General features: G+C 38.2%; 5 protein-coding genes across 8 annotated transcripts; 1 reads left to right on the forward strand and 4 right to left on the reverse strand.

Moving 5' to 3' along the window:
- Positions 1-14: 14 nt before the first annotated feature.
- LOC129788682 (protein stoned-A) lies at positions 15-4,961 on the reverse strand. 3 transcript variants are annotated; one of them, XM_055824925.1, is made up of 4 exons: positions 4,710-4,961; positions 4,131-4,236; positions 1,458-2,629; positions 15-1,393 (listed from the first exon to the last, which is right to left on the reverse strand). In XM_055824925.1, the coding sequence occupies exons 3-4, from the start codon at positions 2,599-2,601 to the stop codon at positions 15-17; spliced, it is 2,523 nt and encodes an 840-aa protein (XP_055680900.1). In that variant the 5' UTR covers positions 2,602-2,629; positions 4,131-4,236; positions 4,710-4,961. The 3 variants fall into 3 exon arrangements, with proteins under 3 accessions (XP_055680900.1, XP_055680901.1, XP_055680902.1); XM_055824926.1 differs by having other exon boundaries at positions 4,131-4,239; XM_055824927.1 differs by lacking the exon at positions 4,131-4,236.
- A 108-nt stretch (positions 4,962-5,069) lies between these two features.
- LOC129788684 (corticotropin-releasing factor receptor 1-like) lies at positions 5,070-9,891 on the reverse strand. Of its 2 annotated transcripts, XM_055824929.1 has the most exons (6): positions 9,775-9,891; positions 8,828-9,305; positions 7,384-7,643; positions 6,887-7,320; positions 6,599-6,819; positions 6,352-6,537 (listed from the first exon to the last, which is right to left on the reverse strand). In XM_055824929.1, exons 1-6 carry the CDS (start codon positions 9,826-9,828, stop codon positions 6,461-6,463), a joined length of 1,524 nt encoding a protein of 507 aa, XP_055680904.1. In that variant the 5' UTR covers positions 9,829-9,891; the 3' UTR covers positions 6,352-6,460. The 2 variants fall into 2 exon arrangements, with proteins under 2 accessions (XP_055680903.1, XP_055680904.1); XM_055824928.1 differs by having other exon boundaries at positions 5,070-6,819.
- A 2,112-nt stretch (positions 9,892-12,003) lies between these two features.
- On the reverse strand, positions 12,004-13,191 carry LOC129788687 (glyoxalase domain-containing protein 4). The gene is made up of 3 exons (XM_055824933.1): positions 13,078-13,191; positions 12,854-12,903; positions 12,004-12,776 (listed from the first exon to the last, which is right to left on the reverse strand). The coding sequence occupies exons 1-3, from the start codon at positions 13,165-13,167 to the stop codon at positions 12,065-12,067; spliced, it is 852 nt and encodes a 283-aa protein (XP_055680908.1). The 5' UTR covers positions 13,168-13,191; the 3' UTR covers positions 12,004-12,064.
- A 72-nt stretch (positions 13,192-13,263) lies between these two features.
- Positions 13,264-16,091, forward strand: LOC129788685 (uncharacterized). Its single transcript, XM_055824930.1, has 3 exons — positions 13,264-14,734; positions 14,801-15,419; positions 15,912-16,091. Exons 1-3 carry the CDS (start codon positions 13,464-13,466, stop codon positions 16,005-16,007), a joined length of 1,986 nt encoding a protein of 661 aa, XP_055680905.1. The 5' UTR covers positions 13,264-13,463; the 3' UTR covers positions 16,008-16,091.
- Positions 16,050-19,587, reverse strand: LOC129788686 (mitochondrial ornithine transporter 1). The gene is made up of 6 exons (XM_055824931.1): positions 19,285-19,587; positions 19,004-19,201; positions 18,854-18,926; positions 18,672-18,771; positions 18,422-18,506; positions 16,050-16,481 (listed from the first exon to the last, which is right to left on the reverse strand). The coding sequence occupies exons 1-6, from the start codon at positions 19,355-19,357 to the stop codon at positions 16,084-16,086; spliced, it is 927 nt and encodes a 308-aa protein (XP_055680906.1). The 5' UTR covers positions 19,358-19,587; the 3' UTR covers positions 16,050-16,083.
- Between the last annotated feature and the right edge of the window lie 47 nt (positions 19,588-19,634).

A 19,634-nucleotide genomic window follows, 5' to 3' on the forward strand; every position in this document is an offset into this window, starting at 1 on the left:
TGATTTGATTTTGTCTACTGGTCCTGCCCAATTAATTCGGATTCAATGAGTTTTATTTCAGTCTTTCCTGGTCCCAAGTTCTCAGCAATTGATGTGTCAAAGGGATCAATATCTTCCACCTCAACGGAATTCGCAACAGCACCCAATGGTGTGAGAGCCTTAACGGGTAAGGAGTCGTCTTGTGAGTACGAAAGGATATCAAGAACGGGCTCGGGGGTCTTTGCCAGATGTGGCAAAAGTTCGTTCTCAATCAATTTAAGCTCAACCTTTCCGGGAAGGATATTACTATCAACTCCTGATGTATCGAAGGGATCGTCAAAAGTGGGAACTTCTGCTGCTGCGTTGGCAATTTCCACAGCTGGAGTCAAGACTTTAATGTCAATCTCCTCACCAACAGCCAAGAGATCGGGTGTCTTTACGCGTGGCTTCACAGGAGCAGGTGTGGGTGAATCAGCACGTGGATCAAAGTCACTATCTTCGTCCAATTGAACTGCTGGATATTGCTGCTGTTGCTGCTGCTGATTCAGAAGATCACTCTCCAAGAGACTCAATTCAACTTGAGTTGGTTTAATTTCCGACACAAATGATGTATCAAAGGGATCAACGTCCTCACTTGGTGGTATGATAACTTCCTTATTGTAGTACGGAGTTAGTGGCTTTTGGATTTTACCACCATTCTCACCGACTGCAAGGAGATCCGGTGTTGGCACCACAAATGACACAGCCTTCGGTGAGGATGTTTGGATGTTTAAGCTAAGTGAGGACTTACGGCTTTGAATATCAACAGATGAACGTGATTCAATTGCTTTTGGTGCCGTCTGCTTCGACGGAGGATTCTCCTCCTCACCCAGACCACGTGGATCAAAGTCCGGATCACTCAGGGATGGTTTGAGCTTTGCAAGTGGATTAACTGGTGGTGGAAGTGGTGCTGGTGTATTGTCTGCCAAGAGTTCCCTCTCGAGGAACTTCAATTCAACTTCCTTGGGCACAACAACCGATGACACGGCTGACGTATCGAATGGATCAAATTCTTCAGGGGTCTTGGGACGTGCTGCTGCTGGGGCAATTGCTACGTCAGGTAGCGTTGAGAGATCACTGTAACTCCCACCAAGGTAGTCCCTCGGGGGGAAGAGATTCTCCTCTTTTGGGAAATCCGGAGAGAAGAGTTCGTCTTCACTTGCAGGGACAACTTGAGCTGGGGCTTCCTCTTCTTTCCCTTCAGCACGTGGATCAAATTCGTCGTCGTCAACGAGAACAACTTTATCCACAAAAGCCGTATCAAAGGGATCAACGTCGTCTGCCTCCTCTTCGAGATCTAATTCCTGATTTGTGATCAAATGCGATACCTGAGGAGCTGCAGCTGGTCTAGGTGGTGGAGGACGTGAAGGTTTACCTAAAAGAAAATTAATTTTAATATTAAAAACTCTATATAAAATAAGGAATATGTTGCAACTGACCTTTAGCACCTTCAGTAGCTTGTTGCTCCTCAAATGCAGCCCAATCGGATGATACCTCAACACTCGGGGTGATATCTCTGTGAACAACTTTGGTAACTTCTTCAACTTTTGTAAGAGATTCAGTTGCTAATTGTGCAAATTCATCATCCTCCGGTTCGGATGGTTTCAATTCATCAAATTCAGCAAGAACGTCCTTCTCCTTGTTCTCGCTCCCTTGAGATTCCTTCTCGGCTTTCTCTTTTTGTAGTGTCAAATGCAGGGAAACACTTAAATCAATTGGAATGTCCGGCAGGACATCATCATTGTCATCAAGGAGTGTCTTAACAACCACCGGAGAACTAGCTTTGACTTCTGCACCGGCTGTGGCTTCTTCTGCGGTTGGTGCGTCCTCGAGAAGGAGATTTTGCACACCCCTTCGGGGGCGTTTAGTTGAAACTGTTGATGCTACTGTCTCTACACGTCCAGTGAGTACCTCAACAGCTGATCCGATGCTAACGATCTTCTTGCCCTTCTTGGAAACTTCCGGTCCTTTGATTACCTTCTCAGCGTAGGTGGTGTCAAAGGGATCGGGACCGTCGTCTTCGTCCTGAACCGGTGAATCTGGGATGTATGCAAGTGGAAGCTCGTTGGTTGTGATTACATCAATGTACGTTGTATCGAAGATATCATCAGCTTCCTCACTCTCTGATTCGGATTCCGAGAGTTCGATAACAGCCGCCGCAAGGTTGTCCTTCTCCTCGGCAACCTCTTCCGCCGGTGTTGGCTGTTGCGCCTCCTCCGCTCCCTCTTCGTGCTTTACCTCTTCTGCTGCCTTCTTCTGCTTCTCACTTGGTGGTGGGACACGCTGGAAGAATGATGTGGACTTGATACGATCGAGATCACCCTGTGTCTTCTTTAGTATGGAATCAACACCAGTTGCAAGGGCATTGAACTTCCTCCATTCATCATCATCCTCCGGCTTTGCGGTTTCCGCTTCCGCGTACTCAGCACTTGTTGTTGCCTGTTCCTCAGACTCAAGGGTGGCAGCCTGCTTCTGGTGCTCCCTGCGGTACTGCTCGAGCTCCTCTTCGGTAAAAAGCTCCTTGTCCTTTTTGGATTTTTTCCCTTTCTTTTTCTTCTTTAAACCCTTTGGTAGCTTAAGCATTCTCCACTCGGCGAGACATTGAAGGAATCTACAAAAAAAAAGAATTCATTCCAGAAATTGCTTTTTCCTGCATACACCCCCACAAGCTCCGCCCCAAAGGCAAAACTTTTTTCTTGTGCACAAGAAAAGTTTTGCCAGAGAGCTTTATTGGAGCTTTTTCTTTAAAATTTAAAATTCTGTGCAGAATACTTCCATGCAATATCATTCAAATTTTATCTTTTCGTGTTCTTCTGTGCTAATTCTTTGGATAAGTACCTAATACAAAAAAAAATTTAGGCGGAATTGCCATTAAAAGTTAAACCATCAAGGAGGAATAAACTAATCTAAGGACATTTTATTCAGGACTGTGAGATTTTTTTAGGGTGTGCGCTACGTTAAAAATTTTAATTAAAAGTGAAATTGTGTGGGTTAAATCGAATTGGATGTGTGCGAGTGCATTTTATTGGAAGCAAAAAAGAAAAATTAATGGTGTCTATATTTCACAGGGTGGTTCCATTGGAATTTTTTTTTATAAATTAAAGTCTACAAAAAATAAGCAAAAGTTGTTTAAAAATAAATTAAAAACTCTATATTTTGAAGTTTTTTTTTAACTTAATTGATGTCTAAAAGAGATTTAAAAAAATTAATTAATTCTTAATAAAACATTCGATTCTTTAGTGTTTCTAGTATTCTGTTCAAAAGAAATTAAAGATTTAACAGATTTTAAATATTAGTACAGTTTTAGACCATTTAGTTAAGACACATTTCATTTTTTTTCAAAGTATTGATGTAATTTTTTAATTATAAGAATTTATTACAACTTTAGAAGGTTTGATGAATCTTCTACAAATATTTCAACAGAACTAAAGAAAGTACATACTAAAAATATCTTTTTAGTACAAAATCTTAAATAATAAGATGAAAATAAGCACAATAAGAATTTTTATAGAATTGTCTTCATGTTTCCTGTTTTTAAGGATCATTTTTGATATAAAATCTTAAAATAAATTTTAGTAATAATATTAATTTTACCGCATATTTTACAAAGTTTCAAGGACTTTAAACCTACCAAAGATTCTCTCTAAAAAAAGATATTTATAATCCATCTATAATCTTTAACCTTTAGAGAATATTTTTCAATTTATTAAAAATCAAATCAATTTAATTAAAAAAAACTGAGAAAGAAAATAAAAAGAATTGAATTAATTTGTAGCAAACACAGTGCAGATCTCTACAAATTCAATTAAAACTCCACTGCAGCACTACCCTGTTTTTAGCAAGCAAGGACGAGAATGTCGCATTCATTGAACTGAAAAAAGAAACTCCATTTTCACCCACACAAGGGAGTATTCGATAAAATAAGGGGAAATTACAATTTTCCTCCACTAAGCAGGAAGTTCTACAAATAAATCAACATTTCTCTTGAGGCTTTCTAGGCATGGGGACTACTTCTTTTTTTTCACTCATCTATTTTCTGCTGTATACATTTCACAGAGGTCCTCTACGCATTCATGTTATATAATTTTATGCTGTATGTGAAAAATATTTACTCTTCTCCCCTTTGATGGACGAGAGAATCCTGTATGAGGCTCTTTTTTTTTAGCTCTTTTCTTTCCCCTGATCTTTGAGAGTAGTTGCAAAAAAGTCCTCCTACTTCTTCTTGAATTTTTTTTTCAGCAAGTAAAAGAAAATTCGAAAAGAGAAAAGAAGAAAAATTGAGTAGAGGGTGATTCAGAGTACAAGGATAAAAGTCATCATATAGAATTTGAACTCCTTTTCAGCAAATATATAGATTTGTGATTTTCCACATACATACATACATTGCACACACACACACGTAAATTCACTGTGAGATTGTGAAAAGGGAAAATGTCTGAGGAAAAGCGAGATAATCCCTTTTATTCTCCAATATATATTCCACAATTAACACTCAATTAGCTCGCTCCTTTGGTGTCCTCATCCACATTAATCCATGTGTAGGCTCTTAAATGGCTCCCACTTTTGATGATCAAAACCACCCACCATCAATTTTTCGCCCATGAATTTTCCCAACGGCCACAGTGTGTGAATTGCAACCCACTCATGCAATTTTTCCCCCGTAGAAAAAAAAGCTAGCTTGACGAACTTACGTCTCTTTTATTCAATCACAAACTCCCCGTTTGGCCCTCAAAGCACACAATTTTCCTCGAGGATTACCTTCCTCAACTCTTCAACACTTCACGTGGGAACTTCTCAGTGTAGCCAGAGACTTTTCTGTGGCTGGTGAACACCTTAAATTTCACAATCAAAAACCTTCATCCACGAACCACCGACATTATAGTCTGGCAGTCGACTCGATAATGAAAGTGATGAGATTGCTCGTGGGGAAAATTCTGGGCTTTTCACCCCTCATCGAAAAGGCAACATGCCGAACTTCAATGCATGGCCGAAGGAACATTTTGGCGAAAGAAGAAAAGAACTCTCTATCTCAAAATTTTAAAAATTAAAGATTTTTCTGTTTAAAAAAAACTTTTATTTGGATATTAAATAAAATTAAAATTATTTGAAATATATATAAAATAAAATTAAATACTTGAAAATCTTAGAAGATTTAGAATAAAACTAAAAATTATCTTTAGAATTAAATTATAGACATAATTATTAAGAAATATATAGTTTTAAAATTAATGAGAATAAAACGAATATTTTGATAGAATTCTTAAAATAAATCTTATTATGTTTACACGTCAATTTAAAAAAAAAAGGTTTAAAGCTTAACATTCAACTTGATTTTGAAGTTAATCTTAATTTTAGTTCAATATTAAATCTAATAAAATCCAGACCTTTGTAGGCTAATTAGCAATTTATGTTAGTTATTTTACAAATTAGAATCATTCTAACCCAGATTTGTTCGGGTTTTTGAAATTTTCACGAATTCTTTAAAATCGTCTAAAAAAAGAAATTTTTGAATAATTTTCTTGAAATTTCACTTAAAAAATTCTTAAACTCATTTGTCCTACATTTTCTCCTAAGAAGCCATTATTTTAACCTCAATTTTTCAATTCATTGTTTCTTGCTCCTTTCATCTGTTTAAGAAATAATTTTAGAGTTTTCTTTTGAAATTATCTGCTAGAATTTGACTCTTAATTCTTTCCCTTTTCTTACTTTCCACTTCCTCTGCTCTACAGGTGGAAATTTAATTCTTTTTTTGTTTTTGAAAAGAGAAGCTGAAACTGCTTTTTGAAATTTGAATTTCAACGGTCTTATGAAAGTTAAAGAACAAGCTTCTTTTAAATCAAAAACCTTTATAAACTAATATTAATATTGAAATGTTTTAATTAAGATTACATATTTTTTAAAAAACACTTTAAAAAAATTATCACTTCGTCACATTTTATTATTTTTCAAAAATAAATTCATAAGTAATAAAATAACTCACCTTAATTCTATGATAAAATGGCTTAAATTAATTAAATTCAACACCAGAAAATTCGAAAGGTTCCCTCGTCGTTCAAAAAACTTTTCGGCTAGATAATTTTCCTGGGGAAATTTCTAATTTATCGATTTTCCTTCGCGTCGTCGCAATATTTCCCTCACACGGCACTCGCTCATGCGTCATCCCTCAGCAAGAGTAACTCATGATGAATTTAACAACTAGAGAGGAGCTTAATTCAAAATCATACAGTGCTGTCACTCCTTCCGTTTCCGACTCCTTCCGACACTGGAGCTTCGGGAAACTCTGGCAAATCCTCCTTGTGCGGGGACAAATCAAAATTCTCAAAGTTAATGTCATGAAAGCTCCACGTGGTCTCAACTGAGGTTGTTCTGTTGACTCTGAAACACTTTGCTGCCTTCTGGGGATCCTCCTCGGGGATCATGGGGAATTTTTGCGATGAATTCGTTAGGATAGAAGATGATTTTCTGCTGGTAAAATCCCCCGCGGTGGTGCTTGTTGCTGTACTGTGCCGTTTGCACCCACTGCCCCAGCAAGGAGTTTGTCTTGATAGGCGAACTTTAATGCTATTTGGTAGATACTCACAAAACTTCCACCACGACTCCTTCAGTGTGCTGCGAACTTCGCGGTTTGTGTAGCAATACAGGATGACCACAAAGACTCCCTGAAGACCCTCCAAGGAGTATGAGATGAAATAGTAGAATTGCTCCCACGGGCAGGATTCTGTTTCTGGTCGAATTGCAACGAATAGGAATGGTACACCGAACAGTGGAAGACAAATTAGCGATACTTTTGCAGTTCTTCGTCTGAAATTTACGAATTTTTGTTAAAAAATCAAATTTAAAAATAAAAGAAAGAAAAAGATATTTTTACATGTAGGAATTTCTCTCATTTGGATTATACTTGAACATCTTCCTTAAACACAGGACAATGTGAAGGAGCAGGATGAAGTTGATGGTCAGCATGAGTAAGCGAGGAGTATCGTTGATCCACTGAAAATCCGTCCCATCAGTCACAACCCAGCAGTACTGATCATTCCCAAAGGCCATTGCAAGAGCCCACGCAAGGGCAGCTGCAAGGGAAATTGCAGCTCCTCCAATGTAAAAGTAGAGCATATTAATATTCTTAGGACCCCTTCGGCATTCATACATATTCGTAAGGAGATGATGCAGATGAATAGCCTCCAGAAGCATGCACGTGAACACAGCATTAGCAGCTAATTTCTCAAAGAACGCCAACATACGGCAGGGAATTCCATTCTCCGAGATAACTGTGTCACTCTCATTGGTCAATTCATCGAGAATTATCTACGAAAAAAATCTCTTTTTGCTCTCAAAAAATTCTTTAAGATGAAAAAGTGAAATTCTTACCAATTTCTTGGACATTATTACAAGAATACTTCGAACAACGATCGCTATAATGAGATTCCGTATAAGGAAAAATTTCAACGTTTGCAAATTCTTGTAGATGATGAAAATAGCAATGGCTGGGAGGCAGACTGCAATCGAGATCCCCAGAACAACCATGTGCCATTGAGTTCTTGTGATTAAACGTTGATTAATGGCGCACGTGGCATAATTTGTTTGAACACTCCATGTGCCATTTGTGAAGCATTCCTTCTGGCTGAAATCTGGAAATTAATTTAAGTTCAAATTATAGGTAAAAGAATTCTTAAAAAGATTGAAAGAATTAAGGGGATTGTGTTACCCCTTTGAGGTTCTTTAGGTTTTACGTTGACCCAAAACAAATATATTTAATTAATTAATTTTTTCAAGTGAGAAATGAGTTGAATTTACGTAAAAATTAGGCTGAAAGAGACGTTTTAACTGAGAACTGTTCTATAATACAAGGGGTGATTATCTGGCGAATATATTGGTATTTTAAACGAATCATTGGAATATTTCTGAAGATCTGAATATTTCACTTCACATGAACATCTTTTGCTAAAAATTAACCAACTCAAAACAAAAAAATAATCCAAAAAAAAATTTAGGAATTGTTGGTTTGAATTTAGTCCTTTTTCAAGCTTTAATAATTTAAAAAAAAAAGTTTTGTTCCTCAATCTGTGCTGTTTTTGGAAGTGAAAACCAAATATTTATCGGCTTGAATTTATTCTTTTTTTTTTTTGAGTTGAATTTACTACTTTTTAGGCTTAAATTTTTGTCTTTTTTTTTAGGTTATAATTAATAGTTTTTAATCTTTTTGACGTTGGAGACTGAATTAAATGAGTTTTGGGTTCAATTTACTACTTTTTGGTCTTTCTAGGCCTAAACTAAATATTTTTGAAGCTTTTGTTCCTCAATTTTTTGCCTTTTTAGGACTAAAAAAACATTTTTATGCATAAATTTAATCTTTTTGGAACTGAATTTAGCATGATTAGGAGTGAAATTACTATTCGGTTTGAACTTAGCCCTTTTAAGGCTTGAATTAAATATTTTTTTAGCCTTCTACTTCTAAATCTGAGCCATTTATAGGCTAAAAACCGATATTTTGATTTCTTTTGCAAATCAACCGAATATTTGCGAAAAACCGAATAATTCCGAAGATCCGAATAATTTTGTCCAGATAAACCCTCCTTGCTATAATAGCATGAATAGAAAATCATTATGAAAAGATCGAATGTTTTATGCTTCACGTGGACATTAAAGAGTTGAAAGAAACCGATCCTATTCACCCTTAAAAACTAATTAGTAAATTCTAATTAAAATATAGCCCCAAAAAGCCCTAAAGCTCACTTTTCTTCTAGGAATTATTTTAATTTAATTGATTTTCCTTTATTTAAAAATAAATAAAATTATTGAAAAAAAATCTTACGTGTGCATTGAGGTCCTTGCCCGGAATAAGCATAAATTGGGCATGATTTCTCAACAATACTCCCCGCTGGCACAGCATCATAGCACGTCCATCCATCCCAGAGAGCTGGACAATGTTCTTCATTATTTTTTTCCTCAACACTCTCCTGCCCAATTTCCCTACAACACTGAGCAGCTTCTTCACAACACTCCAACCAACGATCAAAATGAGCTTCACTGATAAATGTCTCCTTGACTAACTCCTGAATCCTCGTATTGTTGTGATGAAAGACCTGGCACTTCCCATCCAAGAGGATTCCCACAAGTCTGTGACCATTAAATGTTGGGGAGCATTTGGGGAATTTCCGGAAAATCCCACCGTTAATCAGGAGCTTCTGCTGCGTGTATTTGTAGCATCCAAAATCCGCATAAACTGAGAAAATGCTCTCAGGGAAAATGCCTTCGTTGCGGTACCGACAATTTAGCGCTGCGACAGAAGTCTGAAAGTTACAGAGTAGTTGGGGGCTCTTCAATTGCTGATAAAATGATAAGAAACTGATTCACAGGGCCACTTTCTTGATCATTCCTGGGAGCTTTTGCGATTAAATTCACTTCTTCTCTTTATTTTTAGGGCATTGCATTTTTAACAAATAAATAATTTTTTTCTATTTTATTTGTATGAAGTTTCGAGGTTTCGAGGGCAAGAAATTCCCTTTTCATCAGGCCAAGATAATTTTTTCCACAAAGATTTTAAAACAATTGAGAAAAATCCTTGTTTTGAAGCTCTGTGAAAAAAAAATCTTTCATGGCCCTGATGAAGCACAATCTTGCCCTCAAAACGTCGAAAAAAATTAGAAAAACAGCCAAAAAATATTTTTTCCACCAAATTGATTCACAAACAAACATCAAAAACAAATTAATCGCTTTTATCACTTTTCCTGGAATATTCTAAATGAGAAAAAAACTCACCAAAACACTCAAAATAATAATTCCAAGGTGAACAATTTTCACGTTGATCGTCATTTTCGGTAGCAGAGCATTGTGCTTTTACAGATCAACGGTAGAATTGAAACTAATAACAAAATAGCCAGGTTGGAGTGGCAAAGAGGTGCAATATAAATGATTAAGAGAGATTCTTTATCATCTAAATCACTCAATAGGAACGACCAGGTAAAAACTGATAAAGAGGAGGTAATTGAAATAATTTTTACGCTCATCCGCCATAAAAGCGTGCTGATAACACTTTTTTTTTTGAAGAATTGTTTTATTAATAGAGGTCACGATCGAATTATTAGAGCGATATTCGGATTAACCCTTTAATGGGCGTAATTTTTTTTGGTTTGATATTTCTTTTTTCCCATTTTCTGATTCATTTGAAAATAAACTCAAACATTAAACAAATGGCTCAGAACAGACGGCCGTGGCTTTTGGTTGACGTCTTCGCGATGCAACTTTTTGGATGCGACTTTTTTGCGCAGACATAACCTCAAAGCAACTTTTTTGTGTGCAAAAAAGTGAGAAATACGGGAAAAAATGCATTGCAGTGCCCCCAGGGGGCTTCCCGTATGCTGTTACAGCATTTTCCAGGCGGAAATTTGCACAATTCTGTTTTTTACCACAACAATATTTCGATGCGACTTTTTTGACACTTGGATGCGACTTTTTCGATGTAACTTTTTTGGATGTGACTTTTTTGATGCAACTTTTTTGGGTGTGACTTTTTTGATGCAACTTTTTTTGACACTTGGATGCGACTTTTTCGATGTAACTTTTTTGGATGTGACTTTTTGGGTGTGACTTTTTTGATGCAACTTTTTTGGGTGTGACTTTTTCGAGGAAACTTTTTTTGTTCAACAAAAAGTGAAAAAAGTTTCCTCGAAAAAGTCACACCCAAAAAAGTTGCATCAAAAAAGTCACACCCAAAAAAGTTGCATCAAAAAAGTCACATCCAAAAAAGTTACATCGAAAAAGTCGCATCCAAGTGTCAAAAAAGTCGCATCGAAATATTGTTGTGGTAAAAAACAGAATTGTGCAAATTTCCGCCTGGAAAATGCATTAACAGCATACAGGAAGCCCCCCGGGGGCACTGCAACGCATTTTTTCCCGTATTTCTCACTTTTTTGCACACAAAAAAGTTGCTTTGAGGTTATGTCTGCGCAAAAAAGTCACATCCAAAAAGTTGCATCGCGAAGACGTCAACCAATAGTCACGGCCGTCTGTTCTGAGCCAATGTCCTCCATTTTCTCCCAAGAAGCCATTATTCTAACCTCAATTTTTCAATTTACTGGTTTTTGTTCATTTCAGATGTTTCAGAATCAATTTTAGGGTTTAGTTTAGAAAAAGAAGAAGGAAAATCATAATATTGCAAGGGGTGTTTATCTGAATAAAAATCATCGGATCTTCGGATTATTCGTCAAAGATTCAGATGATTCGCTATAATTCGCATAAAGGTATCGAAAGAAAAATCAAAAATTTTCCATTTTTCCAATGGATTAAAGGGTGATCCCAAAATTCTTTTCTTTTCGCTCTAAAACCAACAGAAGAGCCAGAAAACGCGAAAAAGCAGTTTTGGTCAAAAAGGACAATATTTGAGGGAAAAATCTAGGGGTGATTAACTATGGTCTAAGTTGAACCGAGATCGCAAGATTTGCGATCAAAAACCAATGTCATGCATCCAAAAACCAATGTCATGCATCCGAAAACTAATGTCATGCATCCAAAAACCAATGTCATAAATCCAAAAATGAAAGGCGTCCTTTTCTCGTTGAAAGAAAATTTCAGGATCATGAAAAAATCTTTTAGAAAAAATTAAAACAATTAAGCGACGAAATCATCCCAATAATGGTCGTTAAAGGGTTAATAGTGCAACATATTGGCTCGTGGAGAACTTTAAACACATGGAGGCTTAAACTTAAGTGGATAGCTTTTACATACTTAAGAGATTAAAGTATTAGCTCTCACTGTTCTCACCTATTGAGAATTTCCCAATAAAATTATTGATTTTTATTCAGGAAGAAGCTTTAAGAAAAAATTTTAAAAAAAAGTTTCATACGACAAATGGGCAAAGTAACGATTTCTTTAAAAATTTTGTTGGGCTTATCGAAATAATTGAAAGTTCCTTGAATTTCTCTTATCAATGATATTTTTGTCTATGTTTTCCAGAGAAATTCAAGGAATTAATAATAAGAAAAAACCATCTTATCTGCAATAAATCACCATTTAATAAGAAAAAAATATAAAGAATTCTTTTTCATGGCTCTTACTGCTGGAATGGATCCTTCTTGATGTACTTCTCGAGTTCCTGATCACTTGCCGGATCCACTTTGGATAGCTCCGAGAATCCTTCTTCGTTTACAAAGCAGATCTCATGGCCATCAGGATCAGCGAGAATAATGACCTGAACGGTGGCTTTTCCGGGAGTATCGAGAGAGATGAGTGGTGTAAGAATTGTCTCATTATTTGCCTTAATTTTCCTGTCAATTTCCGGTTGAATGTTGGCTGGAACAGCAAAGGCAATCCTCCCGTAGGCCTTGGCGCGATTGAGAGGCTCTGCAATCTCTTTCAATTCCAACTTTGCCTGATTCACGGCATAACTAAGCAGAGCACTCCTTTCCTCTTGAGAGTTAATCTCCATCTCCAGCAAACCATTCCAGTAGTCAAGGGAACGCTTGAGATTCGTACAGTGGAGCGTTACTTTCGAGACTTTATCAGCTGTGGAAGATTCCGCAGCTTGAATGAAGAATTTGTACCCATCTGGGCTGAGGAGAACATCCCTCTCGCCATCCTTGGACACGGGATAGTTGAGATTCTTTGCTCGAGAGAGAATTTCCCCGTCTTTGATTGTCATCCCACCGAAATCATTGCCCAGCTCGTATGATTTCACGCCGTAGTTGTAAGTTAGTTCAACGACAAAGAAATCCGATTCTGGGCCATACCCAATCATTGTCTTGCTCCATCGATTATCGTACGGCCTAAAAGGGTTAAGAGGAATGTTTAGTCTCTTCTGTCCTTCACAAATAGATTCTTAAGAATGTTCTAACAAGCCTACCCATTGCATTGAGCATCACAACCTTCCGTAAATTCCTCATGACGAAGCACCTGCAATGAACAATGATTTCTCATTAATTCCCACTCAAACACTCATAATCTCTCGCTACAGATTAACTGATTAGCCACACCTGTACACAATTGAGTAATTACCCGTGCAATAAAAGGCACCTGTGTGTGGAAATCTCCGTGAAATTCTTCAAGAATTCTGCAAAATCATCTCACCTTCATTCCCAAAATGTTCCTGAAGAAGTGAATATTCTTGGCACGATCTCCAATCTTGAGAACATAGTGCAGGGCACGTCCGGGAATCATTTTTCACACCAATACAAATTTTTCAGCAACGAGAAAATGAAGAAAATGCGGAAAATCCAGGGGACAAGCAAAAATCAAACTCAGGTTGTTTTCCAATAAAAACATTGGGACACGTGGCATGTTGAAGTTTTCACGAAAATTTGCAAATAAAAAACTCAAACAAGTAGGCCAAAACTTCAGCATGGTTAGATGGTCAGCTGTTTTTTGGGACACATTCGTAACACTGCGCGTAACATAACCTCTCTCGAACGTGTTCCGGGCTGTTTTTCTTCTCGTTTCTTTCCTGGCCAAAGGGGATGATGTTTACGCGAAGTGCAAGACAATTAGTGAGTTTATGTAGGAATTTACATGAAACCTGGCCAAGTACATCAGTTCTGGGAAGGAAACTCCTTCAATGTGAACCACTATCCGGAAGAGCAGCAATTCACAGTTCTCTCGCGAATTCCGGGAAGATTTTCCCCGAGAGGGAGAATGACTACGCTCATGGGATTCTCGAGAGGGTTGGAAAGTACCATCTCATAAAGGATGACGTTAAATCCATTGGGGAGCTGCTGTCAGAGCAGCAATTCCGGGAGATTTGTGAACGAAAAAGTTGGTCAGGAGTACCCCATGGGGAGATGGTGGAGACTTTTGAGAAACTAGCCGTGTACTGTGGGAAGAATGACATTAAGCTAGCTGATTCCCGGCTGGATATCTTCATTGATGCCATGGTTGAGCTGTGCTTCAGCTTCACGGATGACCTCCTGCTGAAAACCCTTCGATTGCTTACACACTTCCCACCTTCGGATGGGATAAATAGTAGGAATTTTGTGGAAATCTGGTCAGCACTGGATGATGCGTGCGTTGAGAGAATCGACAAGTGGCAGACGGAGCAGCTTCTCCTTGTCTGTGATCACTGGTACGCCCTGAACTTGGCCAAAGTGTGCAAATGTACCTTTCAAGCCACAAAGAAGCTGGGCAGGAAGCTAAAAGCCCTCTCCCCGACCAATCTCGTGCAGACAATGTTCTACGTCAATATGCGCCGTAAGCCCCTGCTGGATATGTTTGACTTCGAGGTGAATCTCTTTGAGTCCATTGACAATCTCTCCCTGGATGAGATTGCCGTGATGAGTATGGGATTCTTCAAGACAGAAACCAAAATTCGCAACCCGGAGCTCGTGGATAAAATCTTCCAGCGTGTCACGGCGGAAATTAAGACGGTGCAGGACATAAGTCTCGTGAGCATAATGAAAATCTTGCGATATTCAGCAAAGTTGCAGCATATTCAGCTTCTCGATGACTTCCTCATTGCTGTGACGCCGGAAATCCATCGGCTATCACTCCTCAGTTGCCTCCATATTGCCCTCTTCGGCACCGACATGCAATTCTACAATCACGGCTGCCTGGAGAAGGTTATTGAGCGCTTTGCGGCGGATTTGAAGTCTTGCCGGTTGAAGGAATTTGAGAGATTGACCTTTGTTATGGGCCTGTACTGCTTCACAAGTTCTTCAGGGACTCACACGAAGCTCTGTCAGGAAATCCTTGCGGAACTCCCGAATAGAATAAGCGAAATAATGAAGTATCCAAGGTTTGTTTCACTGAATTTTCTCCTTCTTTTCTCTGAGAACTTTACAGAGATTCTTCTCTGTTTCAGGTGCTTTCCTTCCTGCCTGCACTTCCTCACCCTCTGTGGGTATCACAATGAAGAACTCCTGAGCACGGTGCTCGATCCAAAATTCTACGATATGGCCTATGGGAAGAATCTTATGGCAAGTAGGGAGCTCCTCTGCTTGGATTCCTTCGCGAGGATTAACCTGAAGGACACATACAAAGGGAATCTTCTCACGGAAAAATTCCGAACTACTCTGACCAAAATGCACACAAGCTACATCCCATCGCGTGATCAACGCTACAAACTTTCAGCAGCTGATATGATCCTCCTGGAGATTAAGGAGACATGCGATGAGCTCTGGGGACGTGAAAATCCTCACATTTGTCACGTCCTTTCGCAGTATGAGCGTCCGGATGTTGTGGTGGCGTTGAGTAGGAAAACAGGAGAAGCTGTGGAGCTTCGGGACTTTCCTCCTCACTACACGGGGATGATTCTTTCGCGAGATTATCTCCTGAGGAATATTACCAACAAAGAGGATCTTGATGTGTTTGTGATTGTCGTTGGAGGATGGAATATCCTCGTGAGGAACACAAACGCCATGACGGGGCAGTTAAAGTTGAAACTCGAGCAGCTACGATTGCTCGGACTTACTCCTATTATGGTGAGTTAGCTGCCCTCAATCTTCCTTTTTTTACTCAATTTCTTATCCAAAAACAGCAACTTGAAATTTCTTTCCGGAACGGTTCGATGTGTTCCCGGAAAGTGCTGTAAGTGGCTGGAAGTTGTGCAGGCATGCTTCCCATTGCTTTAGGAAGTTTCTAAGGAATCTAAGGAAAGTCCTTTTCAACACCCGGCTGATCCTTGATGTCATTTAGGAGTCAAAATCTGTCCATTTAGGAAGTCCCCTTTGCAATTGCATGAAGTATTTTTATCAACTCAAATTTTGACCCAAAGATGACATCAAAGATCAACCGGGTGTTGAAAAGGAAGTTCTTTACATTCCTAAGAAACTCCCTGATGCAATGGGAAGAATGTCTGCACAATTCCAGCCACTTATGGCACTTTCCGGGAACATATCAAACCGTTCCGGGAAGAAAAGTTTATTCAAGAACTCTACAAACTTCAAGTTTCACCCAAAAATCTTCCCTTCCAGATTCCTTGGTATACATGGCGCAAGATGACTCCTGGAGAGCGTCCAATGTACATCAAGAATTGCATAAAGCAACTCAGTCAACCAGCAAACTCGTAGCATTGCGGATTTTTAGTGAAAAAAGAAAAAGAAAAACGTGGATAGATAACAAAATAAACAATTAGGTAATTTAATATTAGAAAATCTCCATCATTAGCTTCTTTGAATACTCGTACACGAGGAAGAGAACCGCCGTGGCGGGAATTGTACGAAGAACAGAGGGGAGAAGGCCATTGTAGAGGGCCAGGAAGCCCTCAGTTCTGTAGATTTGCAGCCCAACTTGCATCATACTACTCCGGAGGCTGGCAACCTGAATGCGACTCTTTATGACGTCAGCAGGGAAGATCACAGTCCACAGGACAATGCCACCAAATGCTCCAGCTGCCATGGTACGGAGTGGTCCAATGTCATCTTTTGACTGTCCCGGAGCTGCCAGTGCCATCCGGGCACCTTCGTAGCCGCCGAAGAAGAAGAAGTAGCCGGGCATCTCACGGGCAAAGGTAGGTGCGAGACCTCTAAATAATCCCGGAATGCCTTTAAGAAAAAAAATTATAAATTTCCTTTAAAACATAAAGAGCGGGAAGATTAAAAATCCGCCAAAATATCGTCCAAAAAACGATTATTTTTTTTTTATCTCATAAAATCATAAATGGCAACAAGCATAATTTGTGGGGTTGTGGGTGGAATTTTTGTTAACACAGAAAAGCTTTCTTATCTAATCAAACAAATTATTCCATCGGTATGAGGGATATAAAAGAGATTTTATATCGGAAAGAAATCCAACAATTTGGTAATAACAAGGGTCTAGATTTAATTGAGAAATTAAATTAGGCTTAAAGGAGTTTAATCGCTGATGTATGGAAAAAATAAATCCTTATTAGAAGATTAATCTGGACACAATAAGATTTATCTTGTTGATGATCATAGAAAAATAAAGAAATTACTAAAGAAACAACCCGTTTTCCTTTGGGATTTGCTGGGAAAAGAAGCCAAAGATTTGATTAAAAATGTAAAGAATGACGTCATTTATACGCTTTTTTATCAAATTTGAATTTATGAATTATTTTTCCTGATATTTCGTCGATTTTTTTCTTATTCTTATGTGTCGTGTATTAAAAGCAACTAGAAAGGGCAAAAGTGACGTCATTCTTTATATTTTTAATCAAATCTTTGCCTTCTTTTCTCAGCTATAATACCTGATTGTTCCGTAATTTCTTATTCTTATTTAATCCTCTGTAAGATTAGCCGTGTACAAATTATTGCCCGAATGAGATTTTTTCATAATAATGACTAAACTCCTTCTTACTAATTCTTTCAATTTTTTCTGACCTACAGTGTCAGATTCTTAAGCAAATATTTCGTGAATCTTTAGTAATTTTACTAAAAGTTTGGCAAGACGATGAGCAGAAATAGAAGAAAAAAATGAAAAAGTAAACAGAGAAGATTAAATTTATCTCATAAGATTTTTTTTGTCGAAACTTCTTTTTACGATCGCAGATGATCGTAGCTTGTCTAGCTTGTTGATAAGTCTATCCGGATCAGTTCAGAAATTAATAAGGAACATGACTCAAAGAGAAATGTTGTTAAACAATAACAAAAAACTCCTATTTAGGCCCAAAGATTATTTGAAAGAAAAAAAATCAGTTTTAACCGGATTTAGCCAAAATTATTTCTTTTCGCCATTTAATTATTTTTATTTCCTCAAACGCGGATTTAATTTGTTTTTTATTTGGAAAATGTTTAATTATTTCTCAACGAAAGGTTTTAACAAATTGAAGGAAAATGTATTAAGAAAATATTTAGAGGAAGATGTTCTAAATATGACTCTTTGCATTCACGTTTAGGTCGTCCTAAGAACGCAAGAAATCGTTAATTGGGGTGAATAGGAATAAAAAATCTCTTCTTTTAAATAAAATAAAATTCTCACAAATCCAACTGAGAATTATTCGGAATTTTTCGCAAATATTCGGAATATTTGTAAAAAGGAGTTTATTCATTTTCCTTTGGACTAGATAAATTTGAAAAAAATATCAAAATACGAGCATAGAAAATCTAAAAACTTTTAAAAAATCAGTGAACAGACTTTATTTTACGCTGGATTCCTCTTACTGGAATAAACTGACAAAAAGCTTAAAAAATGCAAACTTGTGACGTCATTATTGTGATTTTTGTGTCTTTCACGGCATTATGTATTTTAATGTATGCAGCAGATGCATTAATCATTGATTGAAGCATATGCTTTATGCATCCATAATAGTAAACAATGGGGGCGTGGTTATTGGCTAAATGTTCCTCAATTTTTCATGATTAAAAAACCAATTTTAACTCTTCCCTCATTTGAAACTTTCAATGATCATCAGAGCTTCAAAATTAATAAAATATTTCTTCAAATATTAACGGAAAAGAATTAATTAATCCTTTCAATCTCCAATTCAGGAAGATTTAATGTAAAAATAGAAAATAATCTTATTTACCTTCCTTCCTGAGAATTTCACGTGTGAGTTTAAATGGCGTAATGTGCGATAACTTGGCATCAGGTTGCGTCGCCTTTTTTTGATTCTGCAAAATGGAAAATATGTTTTCAATTGAGCGGGGGGCAATCCATTGTGCGCCACTCTCGCGATTTTTTTATCAGCCACGAAGGTCGAGCCTCCGTCAAGATAGCGCGAGAGCTGTCCGATTTTATTTATTCCCTCAATGTGTGCGCCATCAGAGCTAACTTACATGCATCTCCCGGAGTGCCTGAAGTTTGCACTTGACCAGTTCAGTGGGGCAGAGGGTGAAGGATGAGAAGAAAGCCGCCAGGAAGCCCGCTGTGGCATTTCTGAGGAGATTCAGTTGGGAAAAAAAATTAAGACTTCCGGGGATTTTTTTTTCCATGCGAAGAGGAAGGTAATGTGACGTACCCAAAGAGAGATAAATCCTTGATGCTATCTTTCTTCTCTACAGCAGCCACGAGTTTCTGACAAGCTCCATAGCCTGGGTGGAGAGGGAGGGAGGGAGGGAGAGATGTGTTTTGATGGGATTTTTATTGTTGAGAAGATTGCGCAACTCACCTGCGAATAATACTGAATTTTCTGCCACATTAGCCACAACAGCTGGAATGGAGCCAGCATAGAGACCCCTCCAGATGCCATCCTTGCGGAATGTCTCAATCAGGCAGTGCACCATGCCACGGTACAACGTGGGGAAGGTTTGCATCTTCACCTTGCACGTATCCAGGGGCTGGCTGACATACACCAAGGCCACACCACCTGGAAATCACATAACAACACAACGCAGCAACATATAATCAGCTCATCCTTCCCAGCAAATCCACATGTTGCACACAGCTCACCTAGAGATCCTGCCGTGAAGTCAATCACGCCAGTCTTGAAGCTGTTCCCACCCGAATCCGCTGTTCCGCGCATTTTTTTTTCTTACAATCACACACTGACTAAATAAGCTTGAACGGGGGGGAATTTCATAAATGCCTCGCCTGGTTGAATCACAACGATCGCGATCGCACAACTGACTGAATGAGAGGAAAAAACTCGCGCACAGGCAAGTCGCATGGGCTCCCCACTCAAGATCAATTCGACAGAAGAAGTGCCTATCGTCTCACAACCAGGCGATAAGTGCTCGGAATACCACACTACTGATAAGATTCCCTCTACTCAGCTCACAGCTCAGCTCAGTCACAGTCAG

This window comes from Lutzomyia longipalpis, chromosome 2 (genome assembly GCF_024334085.1).
Source record: "Lutzomyia longipalpis isolate SR_M1_2022 chromosome 2, ASM2433408v1".
Lineage (NCBI taxonomy): Eukaryota > Metazoa > Arthropoda > Insecta > Diptera > Psychodidae > Lutzomyia > Lutzomyia longipalpis.

What these genes read in the sequence shown, in the direction of transcription:
- LOC129788686 (XM_055824931.1), bottom strand. Translation starts at nt 19,357, where the DNA reads ATGCGCGGAACAGCGGATTCGGGTGGGAACAGCTTCAAGACTGGCGTG. An exon ending in AAGGATTTATCTCTCTTTGG is followed by an intron (nt 18,772 to 18,853) that starts GTACGTCACATT and finishes GAATCTCCTCAG; the next exon opens with AAATGCCACAGCGGGCTTCC. An exon ending in TGAAATTCTCAGGAAGGAAG is followed by an intron (nt 16,482 to 18,421) that starts GTAAATAAGATT and finishes TTTTTCTTAAAG; the next exon opens with GCATTCCGGGATTATTTAGA.
- LOC129788687 (XM_055824933.1), bottom strand. Translation starts at nt 13,167, where the DNA reads ATGATTCCCGGACGTGCCCTGCACTATGTTCTCAAGATTGGAGATCGT. An exon ending in GGAACATTTTGGGAATGAAG is followed by an intron (nt 12,904 to 13,077) that starts GTGAGATGATTT and finishes TGTTCATTGCAG; the next exon opens with GTGCTTCGTCATGAGGAATT. An exon ending in TGTGATGCTCAATGCAATGG is followed by an intron (nt 12,777 to 12,853) that starts GTAGGCTTGTTA and finishes TAACCCTTTTAG; the next exon opens with GCCGTACGATAATCGATGGA.
- LOC129788682 (XM_055824927.1), bottom strand. Translation starts at nt 2,601, where the DNA reads ATGCTTAAGCTACCAAAGGGTTTAAAGAAGAAAAAGAAAGGGAAAAAA. An exon ending in AGCTACTGAAGGTGCTAAAG is followed by an intron (nt 1,394 to 1,457) that starts GTCAGTTGCAAC and finishes ATTTTCTTTTAG; the next exon opens with GTAAACCTTCACGTCCTCCA.
- LOC129788684 (XM_055824928.1), bottom strand. Translation starts at nt 9,828, where the DNA reads ATGACGATCAACGTGAAAATTGTTCACCTTGGAATTATTATTTTGAGT. An exon ending in GCAAGGACCTCAATGCACAC is followed by an intron (nt 7,644 to 8,827) that starts GTAAGATTTTTT and finishes ATTAATTTCCAG; the next exon opens with ATTTCAGCCAGAAGGAATGC. An exon ending in AATGAGAGAAATTCCTACAT is followed by an intron (nt 6,820 to 6,886) that starts GTAAAAATATCT and finishes CGTAAATTTCAG; the next exon opens with ACGAAGAACTGCAAAAGTAT.
- LOC129788685 (XM_055824930.1), top strand. Translation starts at nt 13,464, where the DNA reads ATGATGTTTACGCGAAGTGCAAGACAATTAGTGAGTTTATGTAGGAAT. An exon ending in GAAATAATGAAGTATCCAAG is followed by an intron (nt 14,735 to 14,800) that starts GTTTGTTTCACT and finishes TCTCTGTTTCAG; the next exon opens with GTGCTTTCCTTCCTGCCTGC. An exon ending in TCGGACTTACTCCTATTATG is followed by an intron (nt 15,420 to 15,911) that starts GTGAGTTAGCTG and finishes CTTCCCTTCCAG; the next exon opens with ATTCCTTGGTATACATGGCG.